At 42.6% G+C, this 17869-nt stretch overlaps 1 protein-coding gene across 4 annotated transcripts in view; it reads left to right on the plus strand.

Moving 5' to 3' along the window:
- Vps13c (vacuolar protein sorting 13 homolog C) overlaps window positions 1-17869 on the plus strand; it is a 158229-nt gene that overhangs the window by 109470 nt on the left and 30890 nt on the right. For all 4 annotated transcript variants that reach the window (XM_052713287.1, XM_052713296.1, XM_052713302.1 and 1 more), the window contains 14 exons: window positions 896-1261; window positions 1610-1696; window positions 3517-3666; window positions 3829-4093; window positions 5070-5230; window positions 6248-6369; window positions 7016-7310; window positions 8665-9054; window positions 10405-10509; window positions 11163-11327; window positions 12344-12472; window positions 12884-13017; window positions 14912-15038; window positions 16695-16930. In XM_052713287.1, coding sequence (XP_052569247.1) covers window positions 896-1261; window positions 1610-1696; window positions 3517-3666; window positions 3829-4093; window positions 5070-5230; window positions 6248-6369; window positions 7016-7310; window positions 8665-9054; window positions 10405-10509; window positions 11163-11327; window positions 12344-12472; window positions 12884-13017; window positions 14912-15038; window positions 16695-16930 — 2732 coding nt within the window. The remainder of the gene's footprint in view (window positions 1-895; window positions 1262-1609; window positions 1697-3516; window positions 3667-3828; window positions 4094-5069; window positions 5231-6247; window positions 6370-7015; window positions 7311-8664; window positions 9055-10404; window positions 10510-11162; window positions 11328-12343; window positions 12473-12883; window positions 13018-14911; window positions 15039-16694; window positions 16931-17869) is intronic.

Here is a 17869-nt window from a genome sequence, read left to right on the forward strand (position 1 = left end):
GTGTGGTAGAGCGTAAGACTCTGAGCACTCCTTAACTGTAGGATATGTTCACAAGGCCAGGGAAAACAAAGGTCTCAGCTGACGATCGGTAAAGAAGCAGCATGTGCTGGAGTCTCTATCTGGTGATGTCTTACGTCTCTTCAGCCTGTTAGAGGAGTGGAGGTTGTGAGAAATGCACGGTAAAGGGATCCTTCTAAGTTATTTGCCCCAAGGTGTTTCAAACTCTGGAGAACTCTGGCTAGCCAATCCATCAGGCGCTGCCTCACAAGGAACTTTTTGTACACAGCCAAGGAGAGTTTGAATCTAGTCTGATAGTGCTGGAAAGTTTCCAGGGATTTTAACACAACAATGCCTTGCCTAGATGTGGCGTTAAAAACAGTTGTGCTGGTGGCGTTTTGGAGGGTGGACTGAGGGTGCCGACTGGATTCAAGGTGTTATTTGTGTAGCACTGAGGTAGAGAGAGGAATGAGAGCGAGCCAGGGCGCTCTCCAGCGATGAGCAGGCATCATTTCTAAAATCGGGGGTCTGATGAGAGGGTCTTCAATCTCAGCCTCCTGCTTTTGACCTTGATTAGTGAAGCTCGCGAGGAGCACCATGAAAAAGTTGGCTACGTGTGTAAACTTTTGTTGATGTTCGTGTAACGTTGTCTGATTCTGAGTGATTAGTCTCCCCTTTGCCTTTTGACCGTTGGTGTAACATGGACTACTTAATTCCAGGCAACCTGGGCTGAAATCGTTAAGCAGTTAGTTGAATTCCTGTTTTCTTACTTTACTTTGTTCAGAACTTAGTATATTTAAATTTAAGTTACTTAATCTTTAACTTTTGAAATCATGTGTTTTAAGTCTCCCTTGGGAAGGTATCTATTCTAAATATTTTTCTGCTTTCCTTTTTAAAGATCTCGCCTATAATCCTTAATACTGTGATGACAATCCTGGCTGCCATGTCTCCAAAGGCCAAAGAAGACGAGTCGAAGGACACTGCTAAGGAGATGGACAATCTCTGGGCCGTCAAGTCCATCACTGACTATAATTCTTGGTTTCTTGGTGTTGACATGGCAACAGAAGTGACAGAAAATTTCAGAGACTTTGACCACCCACCAGTAGAGGAGAATTGTGTGATTGCCGTGGAGTCCGTTCAAGTCACCTTAGAATGTGGCCTCGGGCATCGCACCGTGCCCTTGTTACTGGCAGAGTCTAAGTTTTCTGGAAATGTTAAAAACTGGACTTCCCTAATGGCTGCTGCTGCTGACATGACCCTAGAGGTATGGCCACATTGGCACCCCCAGAGCACAGCTGGAAAGTACCATTGCAGAAGTAAGATGCACAGCTGTAGCAAGTCTCCACGTGAACAGATGGCATAGTCTAATGTTCAGTGTGATGGTGTAGAATTCCATGGGATAATTACTCTTAAAGAATCTCTTGCTAAGTAATCTATGGCAGTAGAGCAATAGAAAGTGGGGGATTACATTGTATTTTTGTGTGTTTCTTTAGGTGGGCTTTTAAATTGGCTTTTGATATAAAACAGTAGTTTAATATATGTTTTCTACTGATTACATAATTATATGATTAATGTTGAACAACCAAGTAATGGAAATTCTGTACCTTTTCAGGTTCACTATTATAACGAAATCCATGCAGTCTGGGAACCACTGATTGAAAGAGTGGAGGGGAAAAAACCGTGGAGCTTGAAACTTAATGTAAGGAAGCCAGTGCTTTGCACAGCGTGATGCCGAGCATCATCCTTAGGAGTTTTCAGTTTAGTGATTTTTCCAAGATTTGTTCCAGGGTCTGTGAAAACCCTTAAAAAGTTATTGAGGTGATATCTCCTTTCATAGTAATACTGAAAACATTATATATAATTCTTATTCCTATTTTCTCATGATATACAGTATAGTTTTTGAGAGACTGAATATTGAAGTTCAGCAGGCTGTATGTATAGCAGAGATGAGAATCTCTTACTGCAGGCATTCAAGGCACTTGTCAAAGACTCTCTTTATGTTTATATATTTAAGATAATTTTTCCATTAAAATGTTAATATCAGGGATAGCACTCCCACTCTTATGACCACAGGGTCAGCTCTACCACCTCCCACAGGCCATGCCACCCTAAGACAGGTGAGAAATGGGGACAGCTCTCCCATGCTCACAACTTCAGGGCTGGCTCACACACACCTGACCTAACAGGGATGGCTCTGTTGTGCTGCCCTGGTGAGGTGCAGGACCTGCTCTCCCAAGTGTTGCAGCTGGCGGGGGTCCGGGATGGTTCTCCTCTTACGACCACAGGACCCAGCATCGATAGGGTAGTAGAAGCCAGAGGCCTTGAACCAGATCGATGACTCTTTGCCATGAACACTTGCAAATAAAAATGGACAAAGGGGTTTACAGCATGCCTCACTGTCACACTGCAGCTTCCGTGATGAGATTTTTAAGTTTTTCCCTTTCTTTTCTTTTTTTTTTTAACCCTTAAATTTTGTTTTATTTGGAGGGTGTGCAGGGGTGGAGTGTGGATGTGAAGGGGCGGGGAAATGAATGGGATCAAGATACATGATGTACTGATGTAAAAGACACACAGAATAAAAAAAAAGGTTAATACATAATTTTCATTTTTAAATATTAACTGTGTTCTCAGTTTTCATTTCTAATATAGTACATATTGGTAGATAAAACTCATGAGTAGAACCTTTTTAACTATCCAGTGATTTTTAGGGATGAGCCTCCCAAATTGAGAATTAATATTATTATAAACTCTCTGTTTTTGACATTTATTATTTGACACTTAGTATTTCACAATCCTTAATGTTGAAGTATATTTTTCTAGGCATGCAGAAATGTGAGATGTGTGCTATTAACAGACCCTCACCACTGAGCCTCGCTGAGGCCACTGATGGAGGAGTCTCACATATAGAAACTGCTACAGCAAATTCTTTTTTAAAGATGACCACTCACTTACCTTCTATTCCTAGTCCTCCTGACTAAAGTAGAGATAGTATCTGGTCTACCTCTCTCTGGCGTAATGAGACTGAGAGAATATTTAACAAAGGTTTTGAAATGCTATTGGAATAAAATCATGAATGTTGTTTACAATAAATGTAATCCAAAAGCTTACCATATTACTTACCACAAAAGCATAGGAAAAATCATCTTATCTCCAGATGACATTTCCAGAATCAGTTAGATTTTGGAGTCACCTTCAGTTGCTAAGGACCTCAGCACCCAGTCACACATGCTCAGGAGCTAGCTTGCCCTGGCAGTGGAAGGAGTCAGAAAGTGTGGCTGAGTCCTCATGCTTTGACCTTGGCATCGTGTTGAGCATTTCCTTGTCCATGACCTAAGTGCAGAGAGAAGGCTGCTGATCTTCGCCGAATCACAGGGATGCTCTTTATGGTTGAAAAGGAGATTTTGAGGAGCCATGTTGTGAACTAACCAGTTCAGCTGAATCTTTAGTGTTGAGCTTTTAAAAGTGATCATTGGCTAGTTGGCTGAAAACTTAAATTCTGTGTGGTGTTTATCTTCCCAGGTGAAGAAGAACCCGATCCAGGATAAAAGTTTGATGCCCGGGGATGATTTTATTTCTGAACCACAAATGGCAGTTCATATTTCTTCAGGAGCTACGATGAATATCACAATATCCAAAAGTTGTCTTAATGTTTTCAACAATTTAGCAAAAGTATGTGTGATTCTGATTTGGAACATTTAATGTAGGATTTAAGAAGGAAACGTATATAGATTTTCTTTTTCATCAAAATGAATTTCGGAAAATGTGTAGCTGTGGTAAAGTGCTAGTAAGCAGTACACTGCTGGGGTTTTACTGTGCTGTGTTCCTTTGCAGGGTTTCTCGGAGGGAGCTGCTTCCACTTTCGACTACTCTCTAAAAGACAGGGCGCCTTTTACAGTCAGAAATGCCCTAGGTGTTCCCATTAAGGTGCAGCCCAATCGTAACCTCAGGGTGATGGGTTCCCTGGAGAAGAGTGACCTTTATGATGTAGGTGCTGGTCAGCAGTTGGAGCTAGAATATGCCAGCCTGGAGCCTTCACGCCAGGGCAAGCTGTCGGTCCTGAGTCGGCAGGAGAGTTCCTTCTTCACGCTGACCTTTGGTAGGCATGCTGTGTTCTGTGTTTCCAGAGCATCGCAGAAATTGTGGCAGCTTATTAAATCATCCAATACTGTTTTACTGAAGATGTCCGTGAGACATTGTCAGAAGTTGCAGTAAACAGTTGATAATTTATCTGTGGGTTTTTCTAAACATAAATTGACCTTAATAAGTATCCTATAAAACTTGATTATTGCTATGCCCTAAAAAATAAGTAGTATGTTTCAAAAAGGATGAGTATTCAGTTAAAGGAGAAAAGTGGTCATAAGCAGAAGTCTAAAATATTGATGGTAATAATATCATTACAAAGACAAGGGGATTGTTGTTACCTAGTTTAGAGAATTAAAAAAAAATAGGTTGGATTTTATTTGTTTTCAGCATATTCAACCCCTCATTGTTTGGGGCAAAAGTTTTATATTATTAGTTGTTTTTCTTTTTTTTTAAATCTCAGAGTCTTAGAAAAACACATGTTTTCTAATGATGAGCAAGCATACCTCTGTCATTATTGTGACATGTTGTTATTTTGCTTAAATTATTTATTTATTTTATGAATATTTTGCTTACATGTATGTCTGTGTACCATGTGTGTGCATGGTGCCCTTGGAGGCCAGAAGAGGACTTGGGATCCCCTAGAACTGGTATTACAGATGGTTGTGACCTGCCATATGGGTGCTGGGAATTGAACCCAGGTCCTCTGTAAGAGCAACAAGTGCTTTTTACTTCTGAGCCATCCCTCTAGGTCCAGGGTTTGTTGTTATTAAAAAGTGAATATTTATGCTGGGCGGCGGTGACACAATGCCCTTAATCCCACCACTCGGGAGGCAGAGCCAGGCGGATCTCTGTGAGTTCGAGGCCAGCTTGGTCTACAGAGTGAGATCCAGGACAAGCACCAAAACTACACGGAGAACTCTGTCTCGAAAAACCAAAAAAAAAAAAAAAAGTGAATATTTGTAATTGTCTTCCCCTGTGCTCTGCTTTAGTACCACACGGCTATACAGAAGTGGGCAGTGTCCCTGTGGCCAGGCCCGGCAGGCGACTGTATAATGTACGGAATCCCAGTGCCAGCCGTTCTGACTCTGTGCTGGTGCAGATTGACGCAACAGAAGGGAATAAGGTCATCACTCTCCGCTCGCCTCTGCAGGTAATGTGTGACCACGTGTGTCCTTTGGGAGTGCCAGGCAGAATCCAGTCATCTAGCTGGGTTAGAGAGGTGCAGTGGAACTTCCTGGGCACCTCTGATGACTCAGGAATAAATGGCCAAGTGAGCCAGCTTCTCTTCCTGCCTGGCTCTGTCACTATGGTTTATTTTAAATGGCTTGAAAAGCAGTTTTATTTATTTATTTTTTTAAGTCCAGTTTTATTGCCTATAAACCCATAGCACTTACGTTCCTTTAGAGATTTGGAACCCTTAAACATCTAAACATTTTAGGTTCTTTTAGGAATTTGGACTGAGATGCTATAATTATGGTTGATTGTCAAGTAGGATAGCCTTCTGTTCTCTTAGTCTGTTATCACTTGAGGTTGTATTTTTCGGATGTGTGTGAGGTGTTTGGAATAACCGACTCTCATGGAACAAAAGAAAGGCAACAGATGTTTAATCTGTATAAACATTTTCCTTTCTACTTTTGGGGTTTTGTCAAACCTTTTGGTCTCTCCAGTGTTCCTACAGGCTTTATGTGTCAGTGTAAAGAACATTTCTCCCTGCCTGACGCGTGCGTACGAATGGGAAATAATTCACATCTGGACCCTGTCACATCGCAGTTCATTGTTAGCTGCAGGATACAGCACAGGGCAGCCAGGAAAAGAGCTCCATGACTTTGCTCTTTTCTTTCTCACGTGCTGTGTTAATGGGAGGCTGAGGTGGGGAAAACATGGCTGAACTCTTCAAGAGCGGTGCATCCTTAATAGTGGCATTGACTCACAATGCCCACGTGATACGTAGATGATGTGGCAATGTCCACTTGGAACTGTCACTTAAACATGAAGTTTAACGTTGATATATAACACTTAAATACCTAAATATTATCGTTAGCCCATGGAGATACCTTCCAATATTAAGTTGAAGCTTTTTAGATCTGTAGTTAATCTTTGTACTGCTAATCCTTTCTTTTTAACTTATATATCACTTTAAGAAACATTTCTATGTCTATCCCAACAGATTAAAAACCACTTCTCGATAGCATTTATCATCTACAAATTTGTCAAGAATGTTAAGCTATTTGAGCGCATTGGAATAGCCAGGCCTGAGGAGGAGTTCCATGTCCCTTTGGATTCCTACAGGTGCGCACGTCTGTGGATGTATTAAGCTTCTAAATGGGATGGTGGTGACCAGAGCTGGGGGTGGATGGGCAGTGCTGCCGAGAAAATTTTAGGGTCTTGGGGTGTTAGGGGTGGAGTACAGAAGGGTAAGTGTGCACAGTTAGCATAGGGTGTGTGGAAATGCCATAGTGAAGCCTGCTAATTAGTACAATTAATGTGGGTTGTTAATTATATAAATAAATAAATGTTGTAAAAGAAAAGGAACTTGTGTATTCTTAGTTTTATGAATTGGATCTCAACATTTTAGGGAGAGCAGCCCCACATTTTTACTGCCCTAGCCATACAACAGCTATTTTTAGGACACTTAAGAGTTTATTCTTTTGAGTAGAAATACATGTGTTACCATTGAATTTACAATATAAATTCTTCATCATATATTTGATGCCTTACAATTTTCTAAGATTATGTATTTATTAGCTTGCCTTTAGAGTCAAAATGAGACTATTTAAGTTGTCCTTCCTCTGTGGGGCAGTTCTGTCATTTTGGACATGTTCTGAGCTTTCTTAGCAGTGGTTTCTGCATTTGTAAGAATATCAGCACCCACCTTAGTGAGTCACAATGAAGGATCTGAGGTTCCTTTCCTTCCCTTCTGTCGACCCCTCTGTAGATGTCAGCTGTACGTTCAGCCGGCTGGAAGCTTAGAGCAGCAGTACACTCAGTCCACCACGTACATTTCCTGGAAGGAAGAGCTTCACCGTAGCAAGGAGGTCAGGTGCATGCTGCAGTGCCCTGCATTGGAAGTCAACTTCTTACCGCTCATCGTGAACACGGTCGCCCTGCCTGACGAGCTGAGCTACATCGGTGCCCACGGGGAAGACTGGGACCCAGCCTACGTGATCCACCTTTACCCTCCTCTCACCTTGCGGAACCTTCTCCCGTATTCGCTAAGATACTTGCTTGAGGTTTGCGTCTTGAATGTTTATGATTATCATTATTATTGTACAGAGTAAATTCTTGTTCTGTTTCGTGGTGTCAGTTTAAGTCGGTGTCGCCTGTTTTTAAGAGGCGTTTATTCTAGCTAACCTGGCGCAGCTGTGCTGCTCAGCCTTCTACTGTGTGTTTTCTCTGTATTAGCATGCTTCAGTCCTCACCGTAGCCTCTGCAGTGGGTGCAGACCTTTTGGCCCCTGTTACTGAGTCGCAGAGGGGTCAATGACTGATCCAAGGTCCTACTGCTGGACAGTGGTGAAGCTGGGAAGTAAACCCAGGAGTTCGGCTTCCCAGTTCCTGCTTCTTTTCTCTCCTGCGTTTGTTGTAAATTAAAAGTCTCTTTATTATGTTAAGTCTAAAGGAGAGAAAAAAAGCAAATGGAAATATTTCATCCTGATCTTTGCCTTAAAGTTTACGCTGAAAGTAAAATTCACTATCTGCCGTATGGACACATGGGATGTTATAAATATGATTAAATTTGCACGTTCTATGTTGTTTTAAAATGCAACGGCCTTAGGAAGTGTCTGGAACCTTAATGATTCCTTTTTTTTTTGTCAAACAATGATCCCTTCCTGAGTATGGAGACAAAAGTTAATTAAGCAAATCAAATAGCATCTGTTGTCCAAAAGAAGGCCACAGCAGGGAAGCCCGGTTTCTATTGCTAAAAAGATTTATTCTTTGTTTTTAAGTGTGTGTGTGTGTGTGTGTGTGTGTGTGTGTGTGTGTGTGTGTACACATGTGTGAGTGAAGCATCCCAGGAGTCTAGAAGAAAGCCTCATTCTTTTAGTTGGGAGTTACAGGTGGCTGTGAGCCCCTGGATGTGGGTGCTGGGAGCTGAATTCAGGTCCACTGCAAGAGCAGTACATTTCCTAAGTGCTGAGCCATCTCTCCAGCCCAGGCATTAATTTTTAAAGGAGTTCACCTTGCTTGGCATGATTTTCCTGGTTCTGTACATACAGTAGCCATGAGCTACGGTATGGGAATAGAGAGGGTGAAATTGATGCCCATTCAGTGAAATGGCTCATGTTATAATCTAGCTCTGATGGGAACGGCTGGGGTCCCAGATCCAGGCTTTGATTCTTGGCATAGACACAGGTTTTTCTCAAAGCTTAGGGTGGTTTCCCTACAGATAGCCAGAAGACACCGACTGTGGCTGTGATACAGTTTCCTTTGGAGTCCTTCCTTAGTAATCGCTGGGAATTTCTAACCTATCAGTGTGTTAGGCTTGGTGGTCAGCCTTCCTGGGCAGGATATTTAGCCCCGTGTAAACTACAGATTTTGGTATTAAAGCGGATAGGTAAACTTGGTTGTGTGTGGTTGTTTTTAGGGAACTGCAGAAACCCACGAGCTGGCAGAAGGCAGTGCTGCTGATGTTCTCCACTCGCGAATCAGCGGCGAGATCATGGAGTTAGTCCTGGTCAAATACCTGGGCAAGAACTGGAACGGACATTTGCGCATTTGCGACACACTCCCCGAGTTCTTCCTCGTGTGCTTTTCCTCAGACACGGCCGAAGTGATGACAGTCGACTTGTCAGTGCACGTCAGGCGAATTGGCTGCCGCATGGAGCTGTCTGTCTTTAGTCCCTATTGGCTGATCAACAAAACTTCTCGGGTTCTCCAGTATTGCTCTGAGGAGATACATGTTAAACATCCAGCCGATTTCAGGGACATCGTTTTATTCTCTTTCAAGAAGAAGAACATTTTTAGCAAAAATAAGGTATGCTCTAACAAGTTAAAATAGGAAAGCTGCTAAATCTAGAGACTTAGGAATCTACAAGCATGTTTGCGATGTGTGTGCAGCGCCCTTGGTATACAGTTAGTCCAAGGAGACTTTAAAGACAGCAGAGTCCGCCTGGACACTGGGAACTCGCAGCAGCAGTCAGCTGATGCAGGGCTCCCCATTCTTCAGGGGCGGTAGGCTCACTGCTTGTACTCAAGTCCTGCCAGGTGGAATGGCTTTGTTTTATTCACTGTTGCAGCGTTGTGTGGCAGTGTGAACACACGCAGCAGTTGGCCTTCTCTGTGCTTCCTAAGCCAGCCTTTGGGGAAGCAGCCCGGTGTCCGAGTGTGGTCAGCATTCAGCCCTAGGCTTTTGTGTATGCTGTGCCGTCTACACAGATTGCTAGCCTCCCCAACTCTGTCAGTGTCCCCCCTAGCCTGCCTCTTCTTCTCGTCTGCTGTTTGTCCTGAGACACTCTGCTCATCGCTGATGTGGTGAAGATTTTCTGTTTACAGTGACTCTCCGTAGCCCAGTCATGTTGCTTGGAATCCTGGCTCTCAGATCTCCGTGTACATTATTGTCACCCGAATGGCTTCCAAATTGTTTGCTGAGTCCCTGCCTGGGATCTTTAGTAAAAGATCTTTCTTGGCAGAGCCTGAGAATTGATGTCTATAACAGAATCCCAGGTGATGCTGCAGTCTGGAGATGACTGTTTAGAGTTTGGGTCAACACGTGGCATTGGGATTGCCTCTGTGTGTGACTTGTCCTCGTGTTTCTTATGGTCTTGGTGGCCGCAGAGGGGTGAGTCTCTTCTGTAGGACTTGCCTCTAAGTCCCAGAGCCGGTCCACTCACTGGCCTCTCACCCTTTGCGTTTTGCACCTCTTGTGTGGTGTCATAGTTGTTAGAACGTGCTTCCTTTTATCTGTGTTGAGTTCGGTGCTCACTGAGGATGACGGCCATGTCCTGTGCCCTAGTCTTTCACAGTGTCAGTCTTTTATTATCTGCTGAATGATGTGAAGGTTGTCTTTTATTTGCTAACCCTTTTGAGAATTTTTTTTTATCTCTGTCATAAATCTAGCATTGGAATATTAAATAGTACTGTGATCCTTTAAGAAACAGCATAAAGACATGTTTAAATCCATTGCATTCATTGCTGAGGTGAATGGGAAGGTCAGAGCTGTACTATTCTTTGGTTCCCTGGAACCATTTCATATCATTGTGATTATGATTTTCTGTGTCTCAAGATAGTAGAGAAATTTCCAGAAGACTAGGAATTTTTTCCTGTGAAGTAAAATTAATGCCATCTTTTCGGTTTCTTAGATGATGTTATGTGTTCTCTGGTGTAGGTACAGTTAAAAATTTCGACCAGTGACTGGTCCAGTGCTTTTTCATTGGACACCGTGGGAAGTTACGGGTGTGTGAAGTGTCCTGCCGCCAATATGGAGTACCTGGTAAGAGCGTCCGCTTCACCGCCTTTGGCCTCATTGACTTTTGCACACCTCAGTAAGCAGGCCGGCGGCTCAAGCTGACAGAAATCTCAAATCAAATTATTCCGTGGAGGACTGTCTCAGATTTTCTGTGATTACTATATCAGAGAAGAACTTGAATTTGTCAAAATCTAAGCAGGGAGCTGAATCCACTGGAGTGGGCAAATTTAATATTCAAGATACACTAAAATCTTCATCCCATAAGCCCTGTCAGCTATTTCTTAAATCTTAAGTGTGATGCCTTTGAAAATTTGAATAATCTGGTACCACGTAACCCATTTACCACTGCTTCAGAATTCTAATTTTATTGGTAACAGACAAAGTAGTAAAATTTGAGCTTACTAATTATAAAAAATTAACATTTGGATTATTACTAAGTAAAAATACTAGGCAGTAAATCTGTCATTACAAGTTGTCATTGAGTTAGTGACCTTTATTCTGCAACTGATTTCTGATAAAGCTGATGTAAGAAACCAGACCTTTTCTGTGGTAGAGTACAGCTTTTATTCGTTACCTTATTTAAGAATTCCTACTTTAGATATTTAAGTTCTGTGTGTATGACGTGTGTCTTCCTTTTTGACCCTGTGGAGAACGAGCTGGCTTGTTTCCTTCTTCAGGTCGGAGTTAGCATCAAAATGAGCAGTTTCAACCTCTCGAGGATAGTCACTCTGACCCCCTACTGCACCATCGCCAACAAGTCCTCCTTGGAGCTGGAAGTGGGAGAGATTGCCTCTGATGGCTCCATACCGACTAACAAGTGGCACTATGTGGCTTCTTCAGAGGTAACTTTCCCTAAATCATGACAGATTCCTAAAATGTACAGATTAATAGGGACATGGAAATGTGAATTGCATAGATATTTTTTACACCATCTCATATATATATATATGTGTGTGTGTGTGTTAAGTATGACAGCAGCTTCGAAAGATCTTTATTTCATCCTATTTTAAAGTAGAAAATTATTGGTAATATTTACTAGTAGCCCTGTCTAGATGGCTAGCAGTCCTTCCCTAGTTCTTCCCATGTGACTACAATCGAAACGTGTTATGGAAAGCACATAGAACCAATGAGTTGTGTAAAAATGCTTGTGTTATCTTTGATGTGGGTTTGCTACATCAGTAGTGTATTGATTCAGAAATAGAATTTACCAAGTGTTCTATAGTTGAACCACATTTGGAGTTACATAAAGAACTAAGAGTCCCCCTCTGTAGACGGAGAAACAGAAGCTTAGAGTGACATCTGCTCCTGGGGTCTGGACTTGCAGCCTGCTCAGTGCTAGTACCTTCCATGTCTGCGTCTGGCTTTCTGGTGTGTGTAAAGAAGATGTTCTGTGAACAGTTCCTTGTGTATCCATGAAGTGAATTTGGCAAGACACAAAAGCAAATGCAATGAAGAATATAGATCTTAAGTATTCAGGATATGGAGGCATTCATAATCAATAAGCACTTGAGTTTCTTATCATGTAATTGCTGCAACGATATATAGATTAGTAGATTTTTATTCTAGTGAATGCGCTTGGTTGCACAGTTATATCAATAGTGTTTTGTTTTTTTAGTAGATTCTTACTATGTAACCCAGGCTGGCCTTAAACTTGGGCTCCTCCTGCTTCAGCTTCTGAGTGTACCACCACACCCAACTTGTCAGTGTTTTTACTGTCAAGTGTAGGGGACATTTAAACACTTTAGATGACATTTTACTCTGATTTAGACTTGAAAATGTGGTTACCCAGTGTCCTTAATGTGGCAGTACCTTATGTCACAGCACAGTTTTAAAACTGGCATTATATTTGTGTTTCTAGTGCATTCCATTTTGGCCTGAAAATTTGTCTGGCAAACTTTGTGTGAGAGTGGTGGGCTATGAAGGGTCTTCCAAGCCATTCTTTTACAACCGACAAGACAATGGCACTTTATTGAGCTTAGAAGATTTGGTAAGTCTTCATATTGTAAAGCACCTTGTCTTTGACTTTTAAAACTTTGCCCTGGAGGAGATGGGAATGGGGGGGGGCGTTGGGGGGAAGGTGAGGGGGACGGGAGGGGGGAGAACAAGGGAATCCATGACCGATATGTAGAACTGAATTGTATTGCAAAATAAATTAAAATAAATTAAAAAAAAAAAAACTTGCTTGAACATATTTCTGTAAGCTGTGCTGTAGAGATCTGGTAATTATATGTGGGCCTCCTGTGTGCATGTTTAATGCCAAAATATGTTTGTAAGAACCAGAGCCAGTAAGAACTTGAGACAGTAAGCACTTTGTACAGCTGATTGAGCTGTGTAATGGTTCTGTGTGTAACCGAGATTCAGCCAGTACGTTGAATGTGCTTTTTTTCCCCTGAGACAGAATGGAGGTATCTTGGTGGATATAAACACTGCTGAACACTCAAGTGTCATAACCTTCTCTGATTACCATGAGGGATCTGCACCTGCCCTGATAATGAACCATACACAGTGGGACGTCCTCACATATAAACAGAGGTATGAGAAAAGGCGATGTTAGAAACTTGACTTTGCTGGCATTGGTCCACAGTCCCTTCTGGGAAATGTTGGAGTTTCACATCCTCAGTGTCTTCAGACTTTATCATGGTGATAAGGAGCATGGGGTGTTTATTCGATATGTTGGCAAGTCTTGACACAGTATTCATTTACCAGAACATTTACATTTCTACAGCAAAATTTACATGTACCACGTGAACCTGGGACAAAGGGATGCTATTAAAGGTCTCATCAGTTCAGATGAGTCTTTTTGCCAAATGGCTTCACAGCAAACATAAGAAAAATCTTTGGGTCTTTATAAAATTCAGAATGCAGACACAGGACTGTGAAGTTATTTATTAAACATTATCCCTCCCTTTGTAATGTGGTAATGGTAAGTGAGCCTCTCCTTGTAAATGCATCTCTAGTTGGTAAGTGAGCCTCTCCCTGTAAATGCATCTCTTGTAAAGGTTAGAGGAGACATGAGTTGTAATACTGTATCTATACCATGGGTGATAGGAATCTTATTATTCTTGTTCTTGGTATGTTGTCATATGGATGATGTCATTATTTAAGGGTGTGAAAAATAGTTTAAAGTAAGCCTGTGGCTCACTCAGGTCTGTAATTTTAGCTCTCCAGGAGGTTAAGGCAAGAAGATTGCAAGTAAAAAGCCAACCCAGGCAACTTGGAGAGGTCCTGTCTGAAAATAATGCATATAAAAAGGACTAAGGATATAGCTCAGTGATAGAGCGCTTGCCTGGTCAGTAAAACCGTGAGCTTAATCATCAATATCACACACACACCACACACACACACACACACACACACACACACACACACACACACACACACACACACACACACACATACACATACCCAAAGAAAAGAAAAAAGAGAGAGCGGGAAGAAGGAGAAAGAGAGGGGGCTGGGAAAAGGAGTCTAAAAATTTTTAAATATGCAATACATGTAAATAAGTGTGCATGCATGTATAAATTCACTTAAGATTTCTATTTTCCTTGTTCTTTAATTTTTTTTAGATATCATTTATTCTTTATTTTATGTGTATGAGTGTTTTGCCTGCATTTATATCTACACTGTATGACTGCAGTTCCTATGGATGCCAGAAGAGGGCATTTGATCCCCTGGGACTAGAGTTGCAGACAGTTTTGAGCCACCATGTGGGTGCTGGGAATTGAACTGGGTCCTCTGGAAGAGAAACCTGTACTCTTAACCACTCAGCCATCTCTCCAGTTCTTGTATTTACTGTTCTTAATTCTCATGATAGGAATGCAGGGAGAAACATTAGAAGCACAAATTAGGATCAAAACTTAATTGGTTTACTTTTTATCCCCTCTGAGATGTGTTTGCATTCTATAAACGAATGCCTCTTCCACGTTAATGATCCACTTTAAAGCCTTTGGGGATCTTGTTCAGATTCCTGTTGGGTTAGTGTTGATGAGGTTCAGGACTTTACAGTTTAGTTGGTCCAGCTGCTGGTCCTTAGACTATACTTTGAGTAGGAACGGTTGGATTCTTATTTCCTTTTGTCTCTGTGGTACATATTATTGCTAAGCTTTTGCATTTTGTTAAAAACTTTAAACTTAGGCACTGAATGAAGTTCTGCCATGTACGATGTTGACTGTTCACAGTCATTTTAGAGGGACTTTGATAGATTTGCCTTCATGGATTCCTCTGGTGTGTTCCTTCCTGGCTCCACTTTGAAGTGGTACTGCACTGCCAAGTTCTGTCTGCCCAGGCTTCAGAACTGTTAGTTATGGACCATGTTAGTGCACTTGTTTGGGGTTGAGTTGTATTTTATTAACTAAGCGAGTTCCTAAGACCTTTGTGGTTTCTCAAGGCCAAGGTGTGCTGATCTTCCCTCTCTTGGTCATTTCAGTGGGTCACAGGAGGAATTAGTATTGCTGCCAAAAGAAACGCGGCTCTTTGCCTGGGCAGATCCCACTGGCACCAGGAAACTCACGTGGAGCTATGCATCGAACGTTGGGGAGCATGATCTCTTAAAGGTACCGTTTGATACGGAAATGCTGTCTTCCAGGAACAAAAGCAAATGGAAATGTTTGTAGAAAATGACTTTTGTGCTTTATATTGCAAATCATTTGTAGTCGTTGTTTTTCTGACTGCTATGATAAAGTGCTGGCAAGGTCTGTTTAATGAGGAAAGGGCTTGTTTGGGCCTTTGTGGTTCATGGGAACGCAGTCCATCAGGCCAGGGACTGTGAAGCAGCTGGTCACATGACATCTGGAGTGAGGGAGCAGAGAGAGATGAATGCTGGTACTCAGCTTGTTTTTCCTTTTTATGCAGTCTAGGACTGCAACTCCTGGGAGGGTGCTGTCCACATTTGGGTGTATCTACCCACATCTACTAGCTTTATTTAGAAAACCCTTCACAGATATGTCCAGAGATTTGTCTCCAAGGTGATTCTAGATCATATCAAGTTGACAATCAGTGTAAATAATCACAGGCTCACCCCTGGTCTACTTGACACTCAACCAACCATTTACTTTTATATGCTAGCCTTCTATCCCTTTTGCAATTCCCCATGACCATTTAATAGTGTACATTACATTCAGCCTCAGCACTGTTCAGAAGTGTAAGTACAATCTCTTCTGAGACAACCCCCTCCCCCCGACAATCATGACAAAGTTACATATTTCTAACATACAATGCCATATAGGAAACATTCCTATTCTAAAGGGAGGGGATGGGGGCAAAGCATGGAATGATCATACCCAAACAAGTGGGATCCCAGCAGAGAGAAGGTAAAATCCTGCATTTCCATGTCCAGCATCTGGGGCTTGTGGAGGAATCATCTGAGGCCCAGAGGGCTGTGCAGCCCTGCCCTGCCAGCTCTGCTGCCGACAGCAGACACAGCCCTTCTCTCTGAAGCAGCTCCCCTCCATAGCTGAAGCTTTTCTCACAGATGTCCCATGGTTCCAGCATCTCAAACATCCTGAGATTTCCGCTGCAACTTAGGGGTCCCCCCCACTTCTTCCAATGACCTCTTAGGGGCCTCCTTGCAGGAACTCATCTCTGGTTTGGAGACAGCACTGGTGCCAGTGAAGGGTGCTCAGTGACCCGCTCACTGCCCTGTCAGCACTAGCTAGGAACTCAAGCCAAGGTGTTACTCTGCCGATGATAGGAAAAAAATGGATGGTTTTGTGTATGTGTGTTCTGTGCATGTGTGTCTATATGTTCATATGGGTGTGGCACGTGCATGAGTGTGTGAGTGCATGTGCTTATGCATGTAGAACCCTGAAATTGATTTCTGGGGTCTTCCTCAATCTTTTCCTACTTTATCAAGATAGGGTCTCTCAATGTGACTAGTCTAAGTAGCCAGCTTTCCCCAGAATCCTCTGCCTCTGCCTCCCAAGTGCTGGGAATATAGGCAACCACTCTTCCCACTTAGCTTTTAAATGGGTTCTAGAGCTCAAAAGTTTAGATCTTGTTTGCAGAGCTCTGCGTCATCCTGAGCCATATCCCCAGACCTGGTGAGTATTACTATTATTTTTATATAAATGATGGCTTTATGTCAATTTGATGACTGGATTTTTCTATCTTATAGTCATTCTTTTTAAGCTTTTCTAATCCTTCCCAGTTATTATATTCAGTTTGAAGTATGAAAATTCCATTCAGGTTTAACTCAGTCTTTCTTTCTCCAGGATGAGTGTGGACAGTTTCCATACGATGCCAACATCCAGATCCACTGGGTGTCCTTCCTTGATGGGCGCCAGAGGGTTCTTCTTTTCACGGATGATGTTGCTTTGGTTTCCAAAGCGCTCCAGGCAGAAGAAATGGAACAGGCTGATCACGAAGTCACTTTGTCTCTCCACAGCCTTGGGCTCTCTCTGGTTAACAATGAAAACAAGCAGGAAGTCTCATATGTTGGAATCACCAGGTATACACAAAGGGAGATAAGATGCCGGGAATCCTTAAAAGGCCCGGGATTCATAATACCCAGTTAGTGAGAGTATAAACAGATCCTTGTTCTTAATGTGACGTATTTACTAAGTAATTCGTCACTGTCAGCTGAGAGGCCCAGAGACACGGAGGACTCAGATACTTCTGTGCCTTCACAGTACCCATGTCAGTTGGCCAGGAAGAAAGTCCGTCCTTCCTTCCTTCCTTCCTTCCTTCCTTCCTTCCTTCCTTCCTTCCTTCCTTCCTTCCTCCCTCCCTCCCTCCCTCCCTCCCTCCTTCCCTCTCTCCCTTTTTTGTTTTAAAAAATGACTTACAAAAACCTTGTGAAAAGCTGAAAATAGTACCTGCATCTGCAGTGGAAATAATTCATTTTATGCAGTGGAATTTGGGGGAAATTAGCATGCTTTAGGCCACTACAAGTAAGTTAGAAATAAGGTTCCTAAGGGAAGCAGTATATACTGTGATATGTATTTGAAAGGTCTGGGATGTGGAGATCAAGGACACTAAGATGGATTGTTTGAGCCTTAAAAGTTTATAGACAACAGCATGGTAGGGGCACACTCCTAGGAGAGTTTAGGTCCCGACACCAAAGACAGCATTCTAGGGACTCTGGAGTAGAGTAGCGTCCATGTGGCAAAGTCTGGGTCCCTTGTCATAAGCACTCTGATGCCCCACACCAACTTGGAGGGTGTGGGGAAGAGAGTGTGTGGGCACCAGTAACTACAGGTGGCCCTGTGAAGTGTCAGAGCCTTGTAAACTCATTTCCCCAAGTGAGAAATCTAGCTGGAAGTGTTAGGTAGAGATTCGCCGCACTCCAAAGGATGCCTGCAAGCATGTCAGAGGGGAGAGGCCGAGCGCACTGCGGCCTGAGCAGCCGTCTGCTCTGGACTCTAAGTCTTGTAGGGTTAGTTGTTTA

Source organism: Peromyscus californicus, unplaced genomic scaffold (assembly GCF_007827085.1).
Source record: "Peromyscus californicus insignis strain IS unplaced genomic scaffold, ASM782708v3 Scaffold_11__1_contigs__length_118956290, whole genome shotgun sequence".
Lineage (NCBI taxonomy): Eukaryota > Metazoa > Chordata > Mammalia > Rodentia > Cricetidae > Peromyscus > Peromyscus californicus.